Source organism: Ahaetulla prasina, chromosome 7, assembly GCF_028640845.1.
Source record: "Ahaetulla prasina isolate Xishuangbanna chromosome 7, ASM2864084v1, whole genome shotgun sequence".
Classification (NCBI taxonomy): domain Eukaryota; kingdom Metazoa; phylum Chordata; class Lepidosauria; order Squamata; family Colubridae; genus Ahaetulla; species Ahaetulla prasina.
The window spans coordinates 28098167-28114167 of record NC_080545.1 but is presented as its reverse complement, the minus strand read 5'-3'; the positions used below and the strand labels follow the sequence as shown (position 1 = coordinate 28114167).

The 16001-nt window shown below is 36.9% G+C and overlaps 1 protein-coding gene across 7 annotated transcripts in view; it reads right to left on the bottom strand.

The window, feature by feature from the left end:
- Positions 1 to 16001, bottom strand: part of CADPS2 (calcium dependent secretion activator 2) — a 374092-nt gene that overhangs the window by 284541 nt on the left and 73550 nt on the right. For all 7 annotated transcript variants that reach the window (XM_058189611.1, XM_058189606.1, XM_058189612.1 and 4 more), the window contains exon 2: positions 3218 to 3331. In XM_058189611.1, the coding sequence (XP_058045594.1) occupies positions 3218 to 3331 (114 nt within the window). The remainder of the gene's footprint in view (positions 1 to 3217; positions 3332 to 16001) is intronic.

Here is a 16001-nt window from a genome sequence, read left to right as displayed (position 1 = left end):
GTGTGTGTGTGTATACATATACATATACATACATACATACATACATATATATATATACACACACACATACATATATATATCTATATTTATATATATATAAAGCAGCTTTGGCAAACTCCACAAAGTATGTAAAGCGAGGGAAAAAGGGATATTTTACACTGAAAAAGTAGTGTTTCTCAACCTTGGCAATTTTAAGATATGTGGCTTTTAGCTCACATAATTCTGCAGCCACATGGGGAAATACTGGATTAGACCATAAATTTGTATTTGCTAAAGTGAAATATCCAATTTGTAAATTAAAGATTTTGGTGCCCATAGCAAACCAGGCAGTGTGACCAACTCCTGAAGGAAGCAGTTATTTCAGAGTAAACAAAATTGCTTCAGATTTTGTGACATCGAGTGTAAGCTGAGGAACCCATTAATTTATCAAGCCATGATGTTTTAAGGATTGTCTCAATCAAAAGGAAACAAATCGCATCCTCAGTTCCAAACTGCATTTATTTTTTTAATCAATCCCTTTCTTGTTCAGTGAGGTCTTAATGTTGCCTCCAAAGGGGGCTATGAAATAATAAGAACATTTGTTTTGACAGTTACAACTGTTTCTTTAGATTCTAAAGAGAATACTAACTTGTAAAAGATTCTGATTTCCCACGCTGCCCTTCAGTGAAGTGCCACCATAAAAAATGTAAATTGAATAAAGCTTTGTTACCACTCTCGGTTTCCAGTCTCATACCAGTAAATATCACTGCTGTCACTACAGACTATTCAGAGAAGGTAATTTGTTTTCCATTGGAGGCTATTAAAAAAAATCACATTCATTCATCTCCCTAGATTGTATAAATTAAACCCTTCTGGACCATTATTTCTGTCTGGCTTTTAGCCACAGACATATCCACTTATTTCCTTATTTGTCATGTTTCCCTATTTAGCATATAGGAAGAAATATTTTAAGTGGTTAATTTCAAGTTTGTTTTCAGGCATCTCTAATTCCAAAAGGAAAAAAAGTAAATGTTTCTTTTCCCTGTCCAGATGACTCTAGAGACATCTCATAACCTTCTTTTCCATTTCCTAGCTCGGGGAAGCCACCATTGTCCGAAGACACTTCTCTGGTCATGTGGCCAGTATGACTATATGGCGAGGCGCACTGAACACTGTTACCTTCCTATTGAAGTGGTACGTATTTATCTACTTGCATTTGCATGCTTTCAAACTGCTAGGTTGGCAAGAGCTGGGGCAATGGGGAGCTCACCCCATCATGCGGCATTTGGGTCTCGAACCCAGGTTGTCAGCTTTCCAGATGACAAACTCAGCATCTTTAACTGCTAAACGATCTTACAACCCTAACCCTTTCTCATTCCAAATATGGAAATAATTACTACATTACCAGCAGTGGTGGGTTGCTACCAGTTCGCATTGGTTCGGGCGAACCGGTAGCAGCAGCGGCAGGAGGCTCCGCCCATCTGCCCAGACATCATCAAATACGATTTACACATGCACAGAAGCGCAGGCAAACTGGTAGCAAAGGTAAGTGAAACCCACTCCTGATTACCAGATATCTGTCAGCCTGACAAACTGAAAAAACTATTTTGGGGGTGAGATTGGAAAGTTTATGAAAGCAAAGCAAAAATAATTAAATACACTGCTTTGCTTTCATAAGCTTCTTAGTCCCAACCAACATGGGTAAGAAAATACATTACCTTCTTGGAAGATTCAAGTATTCAGGTACTATTGATTGACTGGGATGATTTTTATTCCACTGATTCCCTCACAAACTTTAGGTCAACCATTTGATATTGCCATCTATTGTGGCAATAACATTCTCTAAGGAAGGTAAGAAAAGGGTTCAGGCTTTCATGTGACCTTCATTCCAGGATGAATTTTAATCAAGGTCTTGCTACTATAGTTCTAATCCAGCACTAAGAACAAAGATGCAGAACCAAGAAACATCTATAGATGTTCATCCTACTTTCCTACCCATCTATCCCTCTTGTTGAAAGTGTAGGAAACATATCCCTAGCATTCTGAACCTTAGACCCAGCTATTTTAAAGCATTAATCCCAGTACCTGTTCAAGGAGCTCATTCCTTGAACACTATAATAAAGGGCCAACGCACTAGGAAACAAAAGGGTAAAACAAATACTCTTTGAAGAAAGATGTAAACCAAAATAACTGTACATTTTACTAATAGCTAGAACACATCAATTGGCATAACTCCTCTGATCCAATGTGACAACTTCCATGCCAGATTTTCAATAATTTGTTCAAGTCTAGTAGAATAATGCCTGTCTATATGTTAAAATTGTCTCACATTTTCTCATTGTGTGAAAAACAAGTGTTGGAGCTTTAAGAGTTGTGTTCATTTTAATGAATGAATGATTTCCAAACTGAATGTGTCCATCTCTCTCATCTCTAGGGAGTTGTTCTAGCAATCAGACATGAAGACAGACCAAAGCTATATAATCTTCACACATGGACAAATCATGGAGAGAAGTGATGAGCACAGGATTCATGAGGCAGGGCTTCTGCTAAACACTAAACTTAGAAACAAGATAGTTCTTCAGAGAACACTGATTTCATGAATAAGTCTGTGTCCCATTATAAAATAACTGGGGAAAAATTGGATAGGAAATGTGTATTTTGCCAGTTGTGGAAAAGTAAAATATTCTTCTTGTTCAAACAGATCTTAATCCAGTCTCTAAGGGGCACCAAGCAAAACTCAACAAGTTTTCTCACAATCAATATTGGGTTGGGATACAGGCATGTGAAAAAGCAATGCTATCTGTGGCTCCTTCACATTACCACAATTTCCCATATATCTACAGTAGCTGCACATGTTAGATTCTAATAGTTAGAATAACAAAAGGAGGATATTGCTAACTGATAATTCTAGGAATTATATGGAATAATTCCTTATTATTATTATTTTTTTGATAATTGAAACAACCCTTGATATATACCATAGATAATGACTTCATTCCAGAAGTTTGGGTAAACACATATCAGCCTAATACTAGAAGCAGTGAGATTGTTTAGTTCAAATATTGAAAGAGAATCCTTGTTTTAAGAAAACAGCCCTGATTCACTGTTTTTAATTTAAAAACATTATTTAAAATGTTTTCACTAGGTACAGTAACTAATAGAAAGGCTCATGTAAAATGAACACATGCATGAGCGCGCACACACACAAAAATACACTAGAGAAAAAGGTTTTACTTACTTCATAGTAACTTCGAACTGCATTGCAAAAAGCTTCATCAGCCACAATCTGTGTCTCTCCATTTAGAAATGCCTGGAACCGCTCTTTCACCACTTGTAGTTGCTGTTTGTTCAGCTGAAATAGAAGAATATTGTTAGCAAATTCACACATTTCTCTTTATTCCTATTTATTTATTTATTTATTTATTTATTTTATTTTATTTTATTTATAAAATTTATTGCTTTGTCCCCCATGTCTGGGCTGCTTACAGCTAAAACATAAAAAGTTAACAACAAATATTAAAACCAAAGACATGGGGACAGCAGGGGTGGAGTGGGGAGGGAGGTGGGATCTGTTATTACTCAATCAACTACCTCCACTGCACTGTTCCCGACTGTCTTTAGGGGCCAACGTGTTCAAGACGGCAGAGAAGGCCCTCCTTTGGACTCTGCCAGCCAGAATTATTAGGCTGATGGGTCCCGTAGCATGCTGGACCTAGTGGTATGGGTCAATCCCAGTGGGGTGAGATGATTCCCTCAAGTAACCTGAGCCCATGCCATAAAGGACTTTAAAGGTGATCACCAACACCTTGAATTGCACCAAGAAGCAGACTGGTAACCAAAGCAGCTCGCAGGGTAGTGGTATTACAGGGGCCCCCAAAACTACCTGAGCTGCTGCACTCTGCACCAGCTATAGCTTTTGAATGCTTTTCAAGGGTAGCCCCATGTAGAGTACATTACAGTAATACAGTTATGAGATGACTAGGGACTGAACAACTGACCACAGGGAATCCTGGAAAGGCCACAATTGGTACATAGCAGAAAGTTGTGCAAAGGCTCTCCTAGCTGCGACGGAATATTTTTCTGACATTTAGCACATCAGAAATAAATCATAACAAATAAATGCTAAACCTTCTGTCCATTTCCTCTAAAATGTGAATAACTCAGATTAAGAAAGGAAAATATTTTTCTTTTAAAAATCAACAGCATTGTTTGCTGATGGAAATTCATTACCCGTATGATAAACAGACTCATTGTTCCCAGAAATGCTTTATGATTAGATATTGTCACCTGTTTGGCTTACTATTAGCTTAATCTTTTACTTTTTCACATTAAAATCTTAAGAACTAGCTACAGCATTGGCCTTTTCCATCCAATGGTGTAGGCAACAAAACAATCCATGTTGACTGTTAAACAATTTTATCAAACAATCATTTGTTGCTTTTATTCATCTTCTAAAATACAGAACAATATTTCTCACCTTGGCAACCTTAAGATTTGTGGAGTTGAACTCCCAGATTTCCCTGCCAGTCGTGCACTTTAAATTATTCAAAATTATAAAATTAAAAACCTACAAAAATTTTACACGCTAAATACTGTTTTTCAAACTTGGCAACTTTAAGATGTGTCAATTTTAACTCTCAGACTTGAAAATGGAGTTGAAGTCCATACATTGTAAGGTTGCTAAACATGAAAAACACTGTACTAAAGTACTGCTCTATATTGGAGACATATCTACTAATTTTTATTTTACTCCAGGAGAAAACCAGGAGCTAAATATATATTTTCTTGCATAAATCAGTCTATAAATCTGCAGTTTCTTCAGATACATTTTTTAAAATAAAAAAAACAAACAAACAAGCAAGCACACAATTCCCTCCAAAGGCCTATTCAAATATTGCTGCCAAATGATAATTTTTAGTGTGACAGAAGGTGAAACAGTTAAATTTACTGTGATTAATATTAATTATATTTAATCCATTTAATATACACTAAATTAATCAAAATTATATCTTCCAGTAAGCTTACTTTGTACTTTGAAACCAAATGCATCCCTTAGCCCCACAAACAATTGTGTATCTCTGTCTTTGCACAGAAGGCCTGTCACATGCAATTTTTCCTTCAATGAAAATAAAGCTCCCTCAGGCGGAGCTAAATACCTCATGGCTTACATGGGCACATTTCTGCAGCTTTCTTGGCATAATTCAGAAGTCATTTTCTACTGCTTTCGTCATGGATGTGGTTTTTTGTTTTGTTTCTTCCCACATAGTCCCCATTCAAGGACTAATGAGGGCTGAGTCTGCTTAGCCAAGGTTTGCTACATGTTTTAAAGGGCCTATCCAATATGAAATCCATTAAATTTTAGTTGGAGAGCTGGCATAGCAGTAAGCAGTTTATGAACGCATGCCCACAGATTCTTCAGATCATATTAGCTGCGCCCCTTCCCGCACACACATACACTGAGCACTTTTCCTCTGCAGCTGAAAATACAAGCTCTCATTAATATAAATGGAGGAGAAGCGGCTTTAGATAGATTCCACCAAAAATTTAAAAAACTCATTGCTGAAATGGATACATATATTTGCTGAATGGCTTGCAGAACACCTGGCCATCTGCAAAGAAAATGACTCTAATTATTGTTAAAACTGCTCTTCTGTAACCAATGAAAATGAGACATAATTCTTCCCACAGGGCTGTTTTATAAGGCTTCTATAATTTGGCATTTAGGTCTCAGAATCAGCTCTGTCACTTAATTTCTTGACCAAGTTCTTCCTAGGTTTTCTAGGCCTGACTCCAGTAAAATGGGTTCTCAAGTAGGACATTGTAAATTCGCCAAAGCACTTTGGAACTCAAATCCCACCTATGCATTGTCATTCAGTTCTTCAACATTATATTACCTTTAATCTGGAGATCAGATTAGTGATTAGGATGTGCCAATGACTGGGTGGTGATTTCTATGCCATATTATATCACTCCTCCTATTCCACTAGCCCATTTCTAATCCGATTCTTCTATGTAATGAATAGGAAAACTATAGAGAAATAACAACCAATGATGCATGCAGGAACACTCAGTTTATATAGACTGAAAAAACATATGCTGTTTCAGAGTAAGTCCCTTGTTCATGAACTCTGTGCAGTGTACTAAAAACTTGTTTTCCAGGTTTTAACAGTTTTATTACTTTATAAGATAAAATACAAAACTATAAAAGCAAATAGTAGGAAACAAAAGGAAAGGAAAGGGGAAGAGAGAAGTGTAGAGAAGAAGGGGAGAAAAGAAAAAAAAAGCCATTAACTTCCAATTCTTGGTGCAGTAGAATATGGTATTAACATCAAACCTCAATTTTTTACTTTTCCATAACAGTATAAATCACCCATTTCTATAACTATCTAATCAGTATTCTATCAAATCATATTCACTTTAAGAATTTTCTATATTGGAGTATGAATCCTACTCCAATATCTCTTTGCTTTATCACAAGGCCACCATAAATGGTAAAAGGTCCCTTCTTTACATTTACATTTTCAACATTCTTTTGAAATACCTTTATATATTCTGGATAACTTGTCTGGTGTTAACTACCAGCAATACATCATCTCATAGAAATTTTCCTTTGAATTATAATTTAATGAAAATTTTAAACCGTCCACATATTCTCCCATTGTTCAAGCAACACATTATATCCAAAATCCCTTGCCTATTGAATCATACAATGCTTTACACCTTGACTTTCCAAATTCAATTTCAATAGCCTTTTATATATACCTTAGCAATAATATCATCACTACCACACAATAGGATTTCCAATTCATTTTTAGCAGTGCCAAACCCATAATTCTTTTAATCTAATTTAAATCTTTCTTTCAATTGCAAGTATGTAAATAATGGCAGACGCAACCTTCAAATTTTAACTCTTCCTTAGATTTGAGGGTGGAATCACCAAAATTAAAAGTTATTATTTTACTATAGGTCCACCAGTCTGGCTTCGCCATCATTTCTTTTCTGAAAAAGGCTTCCTGGGGGGGGACTCCCAAAAAGGCATCTTTGTAGAAAATCTTGTTTAAAAAAAACTTTTTTTTTTTACTATTAAAAAAAAAAGGACTCAAAAGCATATTTTTAAAAAAAATAAAATCAGAAGCATAGCTCTTGTTTTTTTCCATCCACTATGTAACATGAACAGAAATTAAAGAGTAAGAAGAAATATTATATGAAGCTTCTATATAAAATGTTAGTAATAGGCAGGCCTCAATTTACAACCACAATTGGGACAAGACTTTCTATTGTTAAGAAAGGTGGCTGTGTCCGATTTCATGTGCTTTTTTGCCACAACTGTTAAGCAAATCATTGCAGTTGAGTGAGTCATGCTGTTGTTAAGCAAATCCAGCTTCCCCAATTGACTTTGCTTGTCAGAATACAAGTTTAGAACAAGGGTGTCAAACTCCATCATGTCACGGGCTGGATTGTATCATATTGCGACATTTTTTTGCCTTTGCAGAGCCAAGGTGGGCGTGGCCTGCACATGACATATCCGACCCGCAGGCCATCAGTTTGATTGGCCTTAGATCAGCGTTTCTCAAATAGTGGGGCGCGCCCCCCAGGGGGGGCGCGAGGCTCCGTAAAGGGGGGCGCGTTTGACCTCGGCAAACAAGCTAAGCCCCGTGTTTATGTCTCTGTATCCAATCAGAGAACAACGGGAGCATCTGATTGGCTGTCCAAAACCCTTGTGACACGAGCCTGTCGGAGCCATCTTTAGTGTGGGACTGCCAGTACATGTGACTGCGCATGCTCCTCCCTTTCAAGGAGAAAAACGCCTGAAAGAAAGTCGCGCGGGGGGGAGGGGCGCGAAAAAAATTTTCTTCTTCCTAGGGGGGCATGACAGAAAATAATTGAGAAGCACTGCCTTAGATGGTTGCAAATAGCAATCACATGACCCTGGGGATGCTGAAACAGTCGTAAGTGTGAAGAGTGACTTTTTTCAGTGCTATTGTTACTTCAAACAGTTGCTAAATGAACAGTGGTAAGTTGAGGGCTACCTGAATGCATAATAATATGGGGCTTGGGGTCTGAGGGGGGAAATCAATTTCAGGGTTCTGTTAGCCATGTCCATTCATGCATACTAAATATATAAAACACCATTATTAGTTAGAAAAAATGTAACTTATGCAGCTCTTCTAGGCCTTAAACAGCTGAGTCAGTGCACAGGAATGTAGCCTTGTTCCTTGATATTATGATCCTGTCTGTGCACTGAATACACAATAGGAATGAATACTGCAAACAAAAGCAAGTTAGATGCCTACCAGCTGAAACATGATTTAGCTTCATCCAGACTATAAGTGGAGCTGTCTCATGAATTGACCAGATGACAATTTTATAAGCTAAAGATGCTAAGACAAAAACATAGCTCAAACAATTAAGATCACTGAAGTAACCCATAGAATGAAACTAAGCACACACAAAACTACAACGCACAGGCTAACAGCCTTAATGAAGGAAAAGTAAAAGCTTCATCCAATGATTTCCTTTCTGTTGCTGAAGGTTAGCTGTAGGAATCACCAAGGACGTCTAAAATATATCATTATTGGTGGCTATTTGGGAACTGTTGAAACATCTTTTTTATATTAGCAATGAAGTGTAGATTGGGTCAGAAGACAGAGTTGGGAACAGAATAGCTATTGTGATTGCTTCCACAGAGTATCCCCACAATTCACCTACTTACCTGCTCAATCTTCCCAGGATCTTCCCTCCCCTCCCCCAGCTATTACGCCAAAGTGCTGCTCACCTGATCTTCCCAGGCACTTCCTATTCTTCCTCCCTCAACTCAGCTGCCACTGCCCCAGTGAATCTCCTGCCCAACCTTTGCAGCCTCCTTTTCTTGACTCACAACTGCTCACCTTTTCTGCCTAGCACCCTCCCTTCCTCCTCCCTTTTCACACCAGAATCACACCTGCCAGAATAACTGTATTTTTCTTTACAAAAATTTTGGACTTGTCCATCATGAGAAGAAGAAAAACTACAATGGAGAGCACGAGGAAAAATATTTCTTTCATTTAGATACAGAGAGACCCCTGCCTTAAGGTTTTATTACAAACCTTTTATTAACATTACAGGAACATTTGTCAAGGTAGAAAGTAAAAGAAAGAAAAAAAACAAAGAAAGGAATATCCATATCATCAATAACTTTATAGAAAAAAGAACAAGGGAAGTGTAAGAAAAAAGAAATATGAATAATTTTTATTGGATATTTGGGGGTTTTGAATCATTTTTCTAAAAGCAAATATTCATATTAAATTATGAATATAATGCATATTTAAGTATTCAATTTATATCCTACCTGTCCACTAAATGCTCAAGCCAAGTTAGAAGACAACAGCCCTGGAGGTAGACTAGGCTGAGAATAACTGGCTCAGAATCACCTAATGAGTTCCTATGACAGAGACTGGATTTAACCTTGGTCTTCCCCCCACCAACCCAATCCAATAATTAGTATTTTTGGATACTAATTGTGATTATATTTATTGATAATAATTTATTTTATTTTTATGCCACAAGATTTCTTTGATTTGTATCTGAAGACTGGTATTTTTTTAGAATTATATGTAGACAACATGGCTGCTACAGTCAGCTGTTTCCCTGGAGTAAACGCTTGCCCTTGTGCAAACCATAGAATGCTGTCTTAATGTTCTACTGGAAGAATACAGAAAACTGGGTTCAATGCATTCCATTATAGGTATGATTAAGTAAATAAAAGCCAATTTCTGGTCTTATTTGTCTAATCATTTAAAAACAAATGATTAGCCTTGAGCATATTTTGCTGTCATACTCGCACACATTTAACTATTCTTAACTAAGTCGCAAGGCTCAGAGAGGAAGGTTTAACTGAGAAGAAAATGTTTGATCTAGTAACACACTAGAAGTTTCATGAAAGGCAGAAAAACAAATAGTTTCCCTTTATTACTGTATGGATAGATTCTACAGCAGATGAAACACAGTTATGATTTAGCACTATGACTGGTCCATCTAATCTAAACTGAAGCAAACAAATTAAAGGCAAATGTGAATTAGGAAGAGAAATAAACTTACTATACTGGGCTTGTTAAAAAATTAGCCCTCATCACAATGTAGAAAAGCTACAGTGCATTGATGATGTTACCTACTTTAGTAATGAAATGTCTGCAAGAAAACAACCAAGTCAAAGAGCACCAAGGACTCCTTCTCTCAACTCTGAGCTACAAACATCCTCTATCAGAAATGCTACTTGTTGCAGAAAAAAATAGTCACGTCACTCATTTGATTTTCCAGGTTCACAGTTTTACTTAAACACCAAGATCTTATGCCTTAGTGACTGCCTATCTAGCTATTTGAAATCTTCAGTTTGTAAATCATTAATCCCGACACAAATTTAAGAATGCTGATTTTTACTTAATACAGCATCATCCAGTACCTTTTTGCTATAGTAAGGTGTATTTAATGGCTGTAACAGCAAACTTGTTTTTCCAGAATGAAGAGTGTATTTCTTTTATGCTCCAATTATAGCAGTTCGTAACAGATTCTCTACATATCACACTCCCCGCCTATCCTGCTTTCTTTGACAAGGTAATACCTAGTAACTATTCTTGATGAATGTGCTACCAAGAGTTAGACCTAGTCCTAATATCAATAACATTAATTAGGTTGTCAAGAGACAAAGTCTAAAAAGTGAACTAAACTTGTGCAGTGCACTTTCAAAATTTGCTCATTTATTAAGAATTGCAATCAATAATAAATTAGAAAAATTACCATCAGAACTCATGGAAGACTAATCTTTAGAATAAAAAAGAATAGAAAATACACAAAAAGACATAAATCCACGAACAACAAAACTGTGATAGAATGTACACCTGAAGCAACAAAGGAAGAGAGCAATACAGAGCTTTCCCAGAGAGGGGATTAAGAGACTGTGCAGTCTCAAACTAGAAGAGGGAAGAAGCTCAGGGTAACTCTTACGATATCTCTAGTAAATTAGAAAGTTATAAATTTAGTCTGGCAAAATTCTGTCCATTAGGTGAAAGAAAATGAGTGTTAATCTCTGTTCATTTGAGTGTTTGGTCTTTTGTTTCCTTTTGGGCCTTTTAATTGTTTCTTTTGACTGGTATGTATGATATCGTTTATCTCTATATATCTGTTGATGCTTGGTTTGTCTGAGTGCCAGGCTTCCAGGAATTCTCTGATGTTTTTGAACTTGGCTTGATCTAGAAGGCTCACAGTTTCCCAGTTGAAACATTGATTGTCAAGAGACAATGAAAAAACCAAAAAGGGAACAATAAGACCAGAAACCTCCTCACCAGCAATCAACATCAAACTGAATAGAGATTAACACCAAGATGAACATTAGACCAACAATCAAGTAGTAAACAATGCCCCAATCAGGGAACTGTCAAACAATCTAACAGTAAACAGCCCAACCAAAGAACCACCAAGGCCACTTCACCAACAACACTGACAGGGCAAGCCATTAGAATATAACATGAGAGCAAACCCCACTTCCATCTGGCACTGATGATGTTACCTACTTTGTTTCCCCGAAAATAAGACCCTGTCTTATATTTTTTTCAACCCTGAAATAAGCGTTTGGCCTTATTGCCATGCGCTCAAAAGCCCAATTGGGCTTATTACTAGGGGATGTCTTATTTTGGGGAAAACAGGGTAGTTACGTTAATGAAAGGTCTGCAAGAAAACAACCAAACTCAGAAGCACCAAAGACCTTTCAATAATTGGTTTATTCATGTAATAATCATTCTTGCATTTATCTGCTGATTTTGGACAGTATGTTTCTTAATTATTTGCTTTTGTTCCAACTATTATATGGGTAAGTGCTCGTTCTTACTCTTAAAATTCAAAGGCAGATAACTTCATTACGGAAGTACTATGCTGATAGACCACAGTACTATTTAACACTTATATGAAAATCCTGGAATGATCATTAGAAATTTGTAGAACTATCAAAGCATTCCTATGCTAAATTAGGCACCTGATCAAAATCCTTTTGGAACTATAGAGGTGTCAAACTGGCGGCATCACGTGAAGGCCACACCTACCCTAGCTCTGAGAATGGGAAAAAAATGTCACAAAATGTCACTTGACGGCAACATGACAAGGTGAGTTTGACACCTGTGAATTAGCACTTAAGAACTGTTTCCACCCTCGAACCACGCCACTGAAGCAACAGTGAAGTCATGAAGATCAATCAGAATATGTGGTTTGCTGGATTATGTTTTAATTACTGAGAAGCCTAAAGACAGAGACAGAACAAAGCAGAAATGGCCTACACTGTGCAAAATATTAATGAATTTAAAGATAGAATGAATTGCAAGAAGCCCCAACAGTAGAGACTATATTGAGCTTTGTTGTTTTCCTATCAACATTTCATTACCAGGATAAAGAACATAATCAATGCATAAAAACAGAGAACATCAAGAACGCAATGAGAAGAATTCTTAAACTAAATCTGCTCAAATACACATTGGCTGAAGACAGTTCTGCATTTCCTGATAAGAAAAGTAAACTTCTCCCTACATGACGTTTCCCAGAATTACTTCAAGACAATTGGAAATACTTTTAAGCAGGACATGGGACTTTTGCATTAAGCCAACTATCACCAACTCCAGATTTGGTATTAATAATTCCTGGTATAGCATCAAAAGTCTCCATGCAGAAACTGTGCCAAATATATAAGCTTTTATTAGGACGGCTTTAAATACAACTTGTTTCACTATTAAACTACTGCCTTTAAAATGCAAATAAAGAGCAGTCATACATTCTGCAGTAGCAAACCAAAAAAGCTTCCCTATGGGTGTTCTAATTTCTAATTATTCTTACAAGAATATTTCAAAACAATGGACTACAGGTGGGCAACTCACAATCACTTGGTCAAGTGCAGCTGCCAAACAACTCTTCCCATTTCTTCCAGCCAACTGATCAGCAGGGAAAATGAAGAGCATTTTTTTTTGCAGTTTAGATACCATTTGATTGCAAGCAGGAGGGAAAAGTGACATCTCTCAGGAAAGATTTGACTGATCAGCAAAATGATCTGAAGATTGGCAAGAAATATTATAAGACACCATTGATGCACTGCAACATGAGTTGACTTTGTTTTTAGAAAACTAAAATATGAACCAGTCAAGGCAACTGCACTATGTAGCTGGAAGGTCTGTGCAAATTTTTTTAGAAGTACAGAAAGCTAAAGACTGATCTTCCCAAGTGAAAACAGGTTTCCCATGTTAATTTTGTTGAGAAAAGATATTCAGAGTAACTCCCCAAAGGTATAGAAGAGAATTAATCAGGATGTTATAGTTAATAAACACATGAATGTATTTAATTCGATAACAAAAATAATTAATGCTTATGAACACAGATGTTTCATAATGAACAGTTGGGGCTAGTCAGTGTGGGAAGGATCTAGCCCATTTAATGTTTGAAATGAAACAGTCTATTACTGTCTTCCAGATGATGTAACTGAATGCAGTATCACATGAAATGAAAGTACAGTGTCATATTTTTTTTCTCCCGCTATAAACACTAATTTTTGACATTCTACAAATTGAAAAGCTAACAGGCACAAGAGATAATATACTACAAATACTTTTTATGAACCCTTTAAAATCTTTCTGTCATAATGACTAAACCTTTGACACAAAGAACACATTTCCCAATTTTTCAATGAAACGAATTTGAGTTTACCTTATTGTAAGGCCCAAGGAAACACGAATGACATGTGGAATAACTTCCAAGTAGTTTCTTTATTGTGTTTGCATATTCACAGAAATCTTGACAGATTAAAGGAACAATATGCATAACTATTATATATACCAGCGATGGCTAACCTTTTCCAGACCGAGTGCCCAAAGAGTGCGCATGCGCACATGAATGTTAGCATGTGCGCCCAAACCCCAAAGTGCAATGTGTGCGCTCCTCCGGCATGCTCCCTGCCTCCTGCGCATGCACATGTGCCCCTGCACAAGCTCCGCACGTGCCCTGCCCCCCAAACATGCGCGGCAGAGACCCAAAGGCCAGCAGGCCAGCGGAAGGCACGTGTGCATGCACGGTGGAGCTGAACTGAGGCGACAGCTCGTGTGCCCACAGAGAGGGCGCTGTGTGCCACCTCTGGCACACGTGCCATAGGTTTGCCATCACGGATATATACACTTTGAATTCCTAGGGAGGATCTGTCTTCACCCTTTTTCTGCATACCAGACTCCAAACTTTGCTGTCTCTCTGCTCTCTGGGAAAGAGCTCCCCCCCCCACCTTGAACTCTGCTCTGCACTCCACCACATCTTTATGTTTTATTACGTGTTGGGGAAAATATATGTGGCAATGAAAATAAATATGAACTATAACATTGTTAAAAATGCAAAATATGATATATTTTAACATAGCTGTACAACTTGTTGATCATACTGGGTAGCGGCAGGTGACAGGAGAATCTGGCCTTTCATTCCTCATTCTATTCGGTAGCTAGAGCAATCTCACAAGAGATAAAATCAAAATTTTAATAAATTATAAAATATACCAAATATCTGTTCTATTATAAATATTAAAATGCAGACATCCAGTGTAGAAGATAATCTATAACAGGGGTCTCCAACCTTGGCAACTTTAAAACTTGTGGACTTCAACTCCCAGAATCCCTCAGTCAGCAAAGCTGGCTGAGGAATTCTGGGAGTTGAAGTCCACAAGTCTTAAAGTTGCCAAGGTTGGAGACCCATGATCTATAAAGCAGTCCACAACGTGCAAAATAGCTGTTTGAATAGTTGTTTAAAAAGCATCTGAAATAAAACACATTTCAGACTCTCCACACAATTGTATTAATTTGTTGAAAATGAAATGCTCTTTGCCAGAATATTTCAGATCACAAAATATTCAAAATATTACACATTGCCAGAATATTCAATAGTAAACATTTTCATGCATATATCCATATGGATAAAGACTGCCATTCAACATTCAAATCTATAACTTATATCAAGAGTCAGAGACATTGAAAATTGGCACAGTATAGAAAACATATTTTTTAAACAAAAAGCTAGTGCAACTTCCTGTCTAAATATATTGTATTTATCTACTCTCTTTCTGCAGAAACAGAAGACTTCGAAAAGAATAGAATAGAATAGAATAGAATAGAATAGAATAGAATAGAATAGAATAGAATAGAATAGAATTTTATTGGCCAAGTGTGATTGGACACACAAGGAATTTGTCTCGGTGTGTATGCTCTCAGTGTATATAAAAGAAAAGATACGTTCATCAAGGTACAACATTTACAACACAATTGATGGTCAGTATATCAATATAAATCATAAGGATTGCCAGCAACAAGTTACAGTCATACAGTCATACAGTCATACAGTCATAAGTGGAAAGAGATTGGTGACGGGAACTATGAGAAGATTAATAGTAGTGCAGATTACAAATTAATACAAATAAAAGCAAATTACAACAAAATGCCTTATGCCACCAGACTTGAAAAACTGGCCTTCGACATGACCTGAGTTTAACTCATAGAATCATCTGTTACAACGTCCTTCCTGTTGAAGACTACTTCAGCTTCAATCACAACAATACACGAGCACACAATAGATTTAAGCTTAATGTGAACCGCTCCAATCTTGATTGCAGAAAATATGACTTCAGTAACAGAGTTGTTAATGCCTGGAATGCACTACCTGACTCTGTGGTCTCTTCCCAAAATCCCCAAGCTTTAACCAAAAACTATCTACTATTGACCTCACCCCATTCCTAAGAGGTCTGTAAGGGGTATGCATAAGAGCACCAGCATGCCTACTGTTTCTGTCCCAATGTCTCCTTTGACTGTATCCAATTCATATAGTTATTTTATACTTATGCTTATATATATGCTTATATATCGTATAGTTATTTCATGCTTATGCTTATATATACTCTTGTGACAAATAAATAAATAAAACAAATGATCCCCTATTTCAAAATTTCTGAACTTGGAGGATCCAAATCTTTCCTTAGGCTAAGGGGA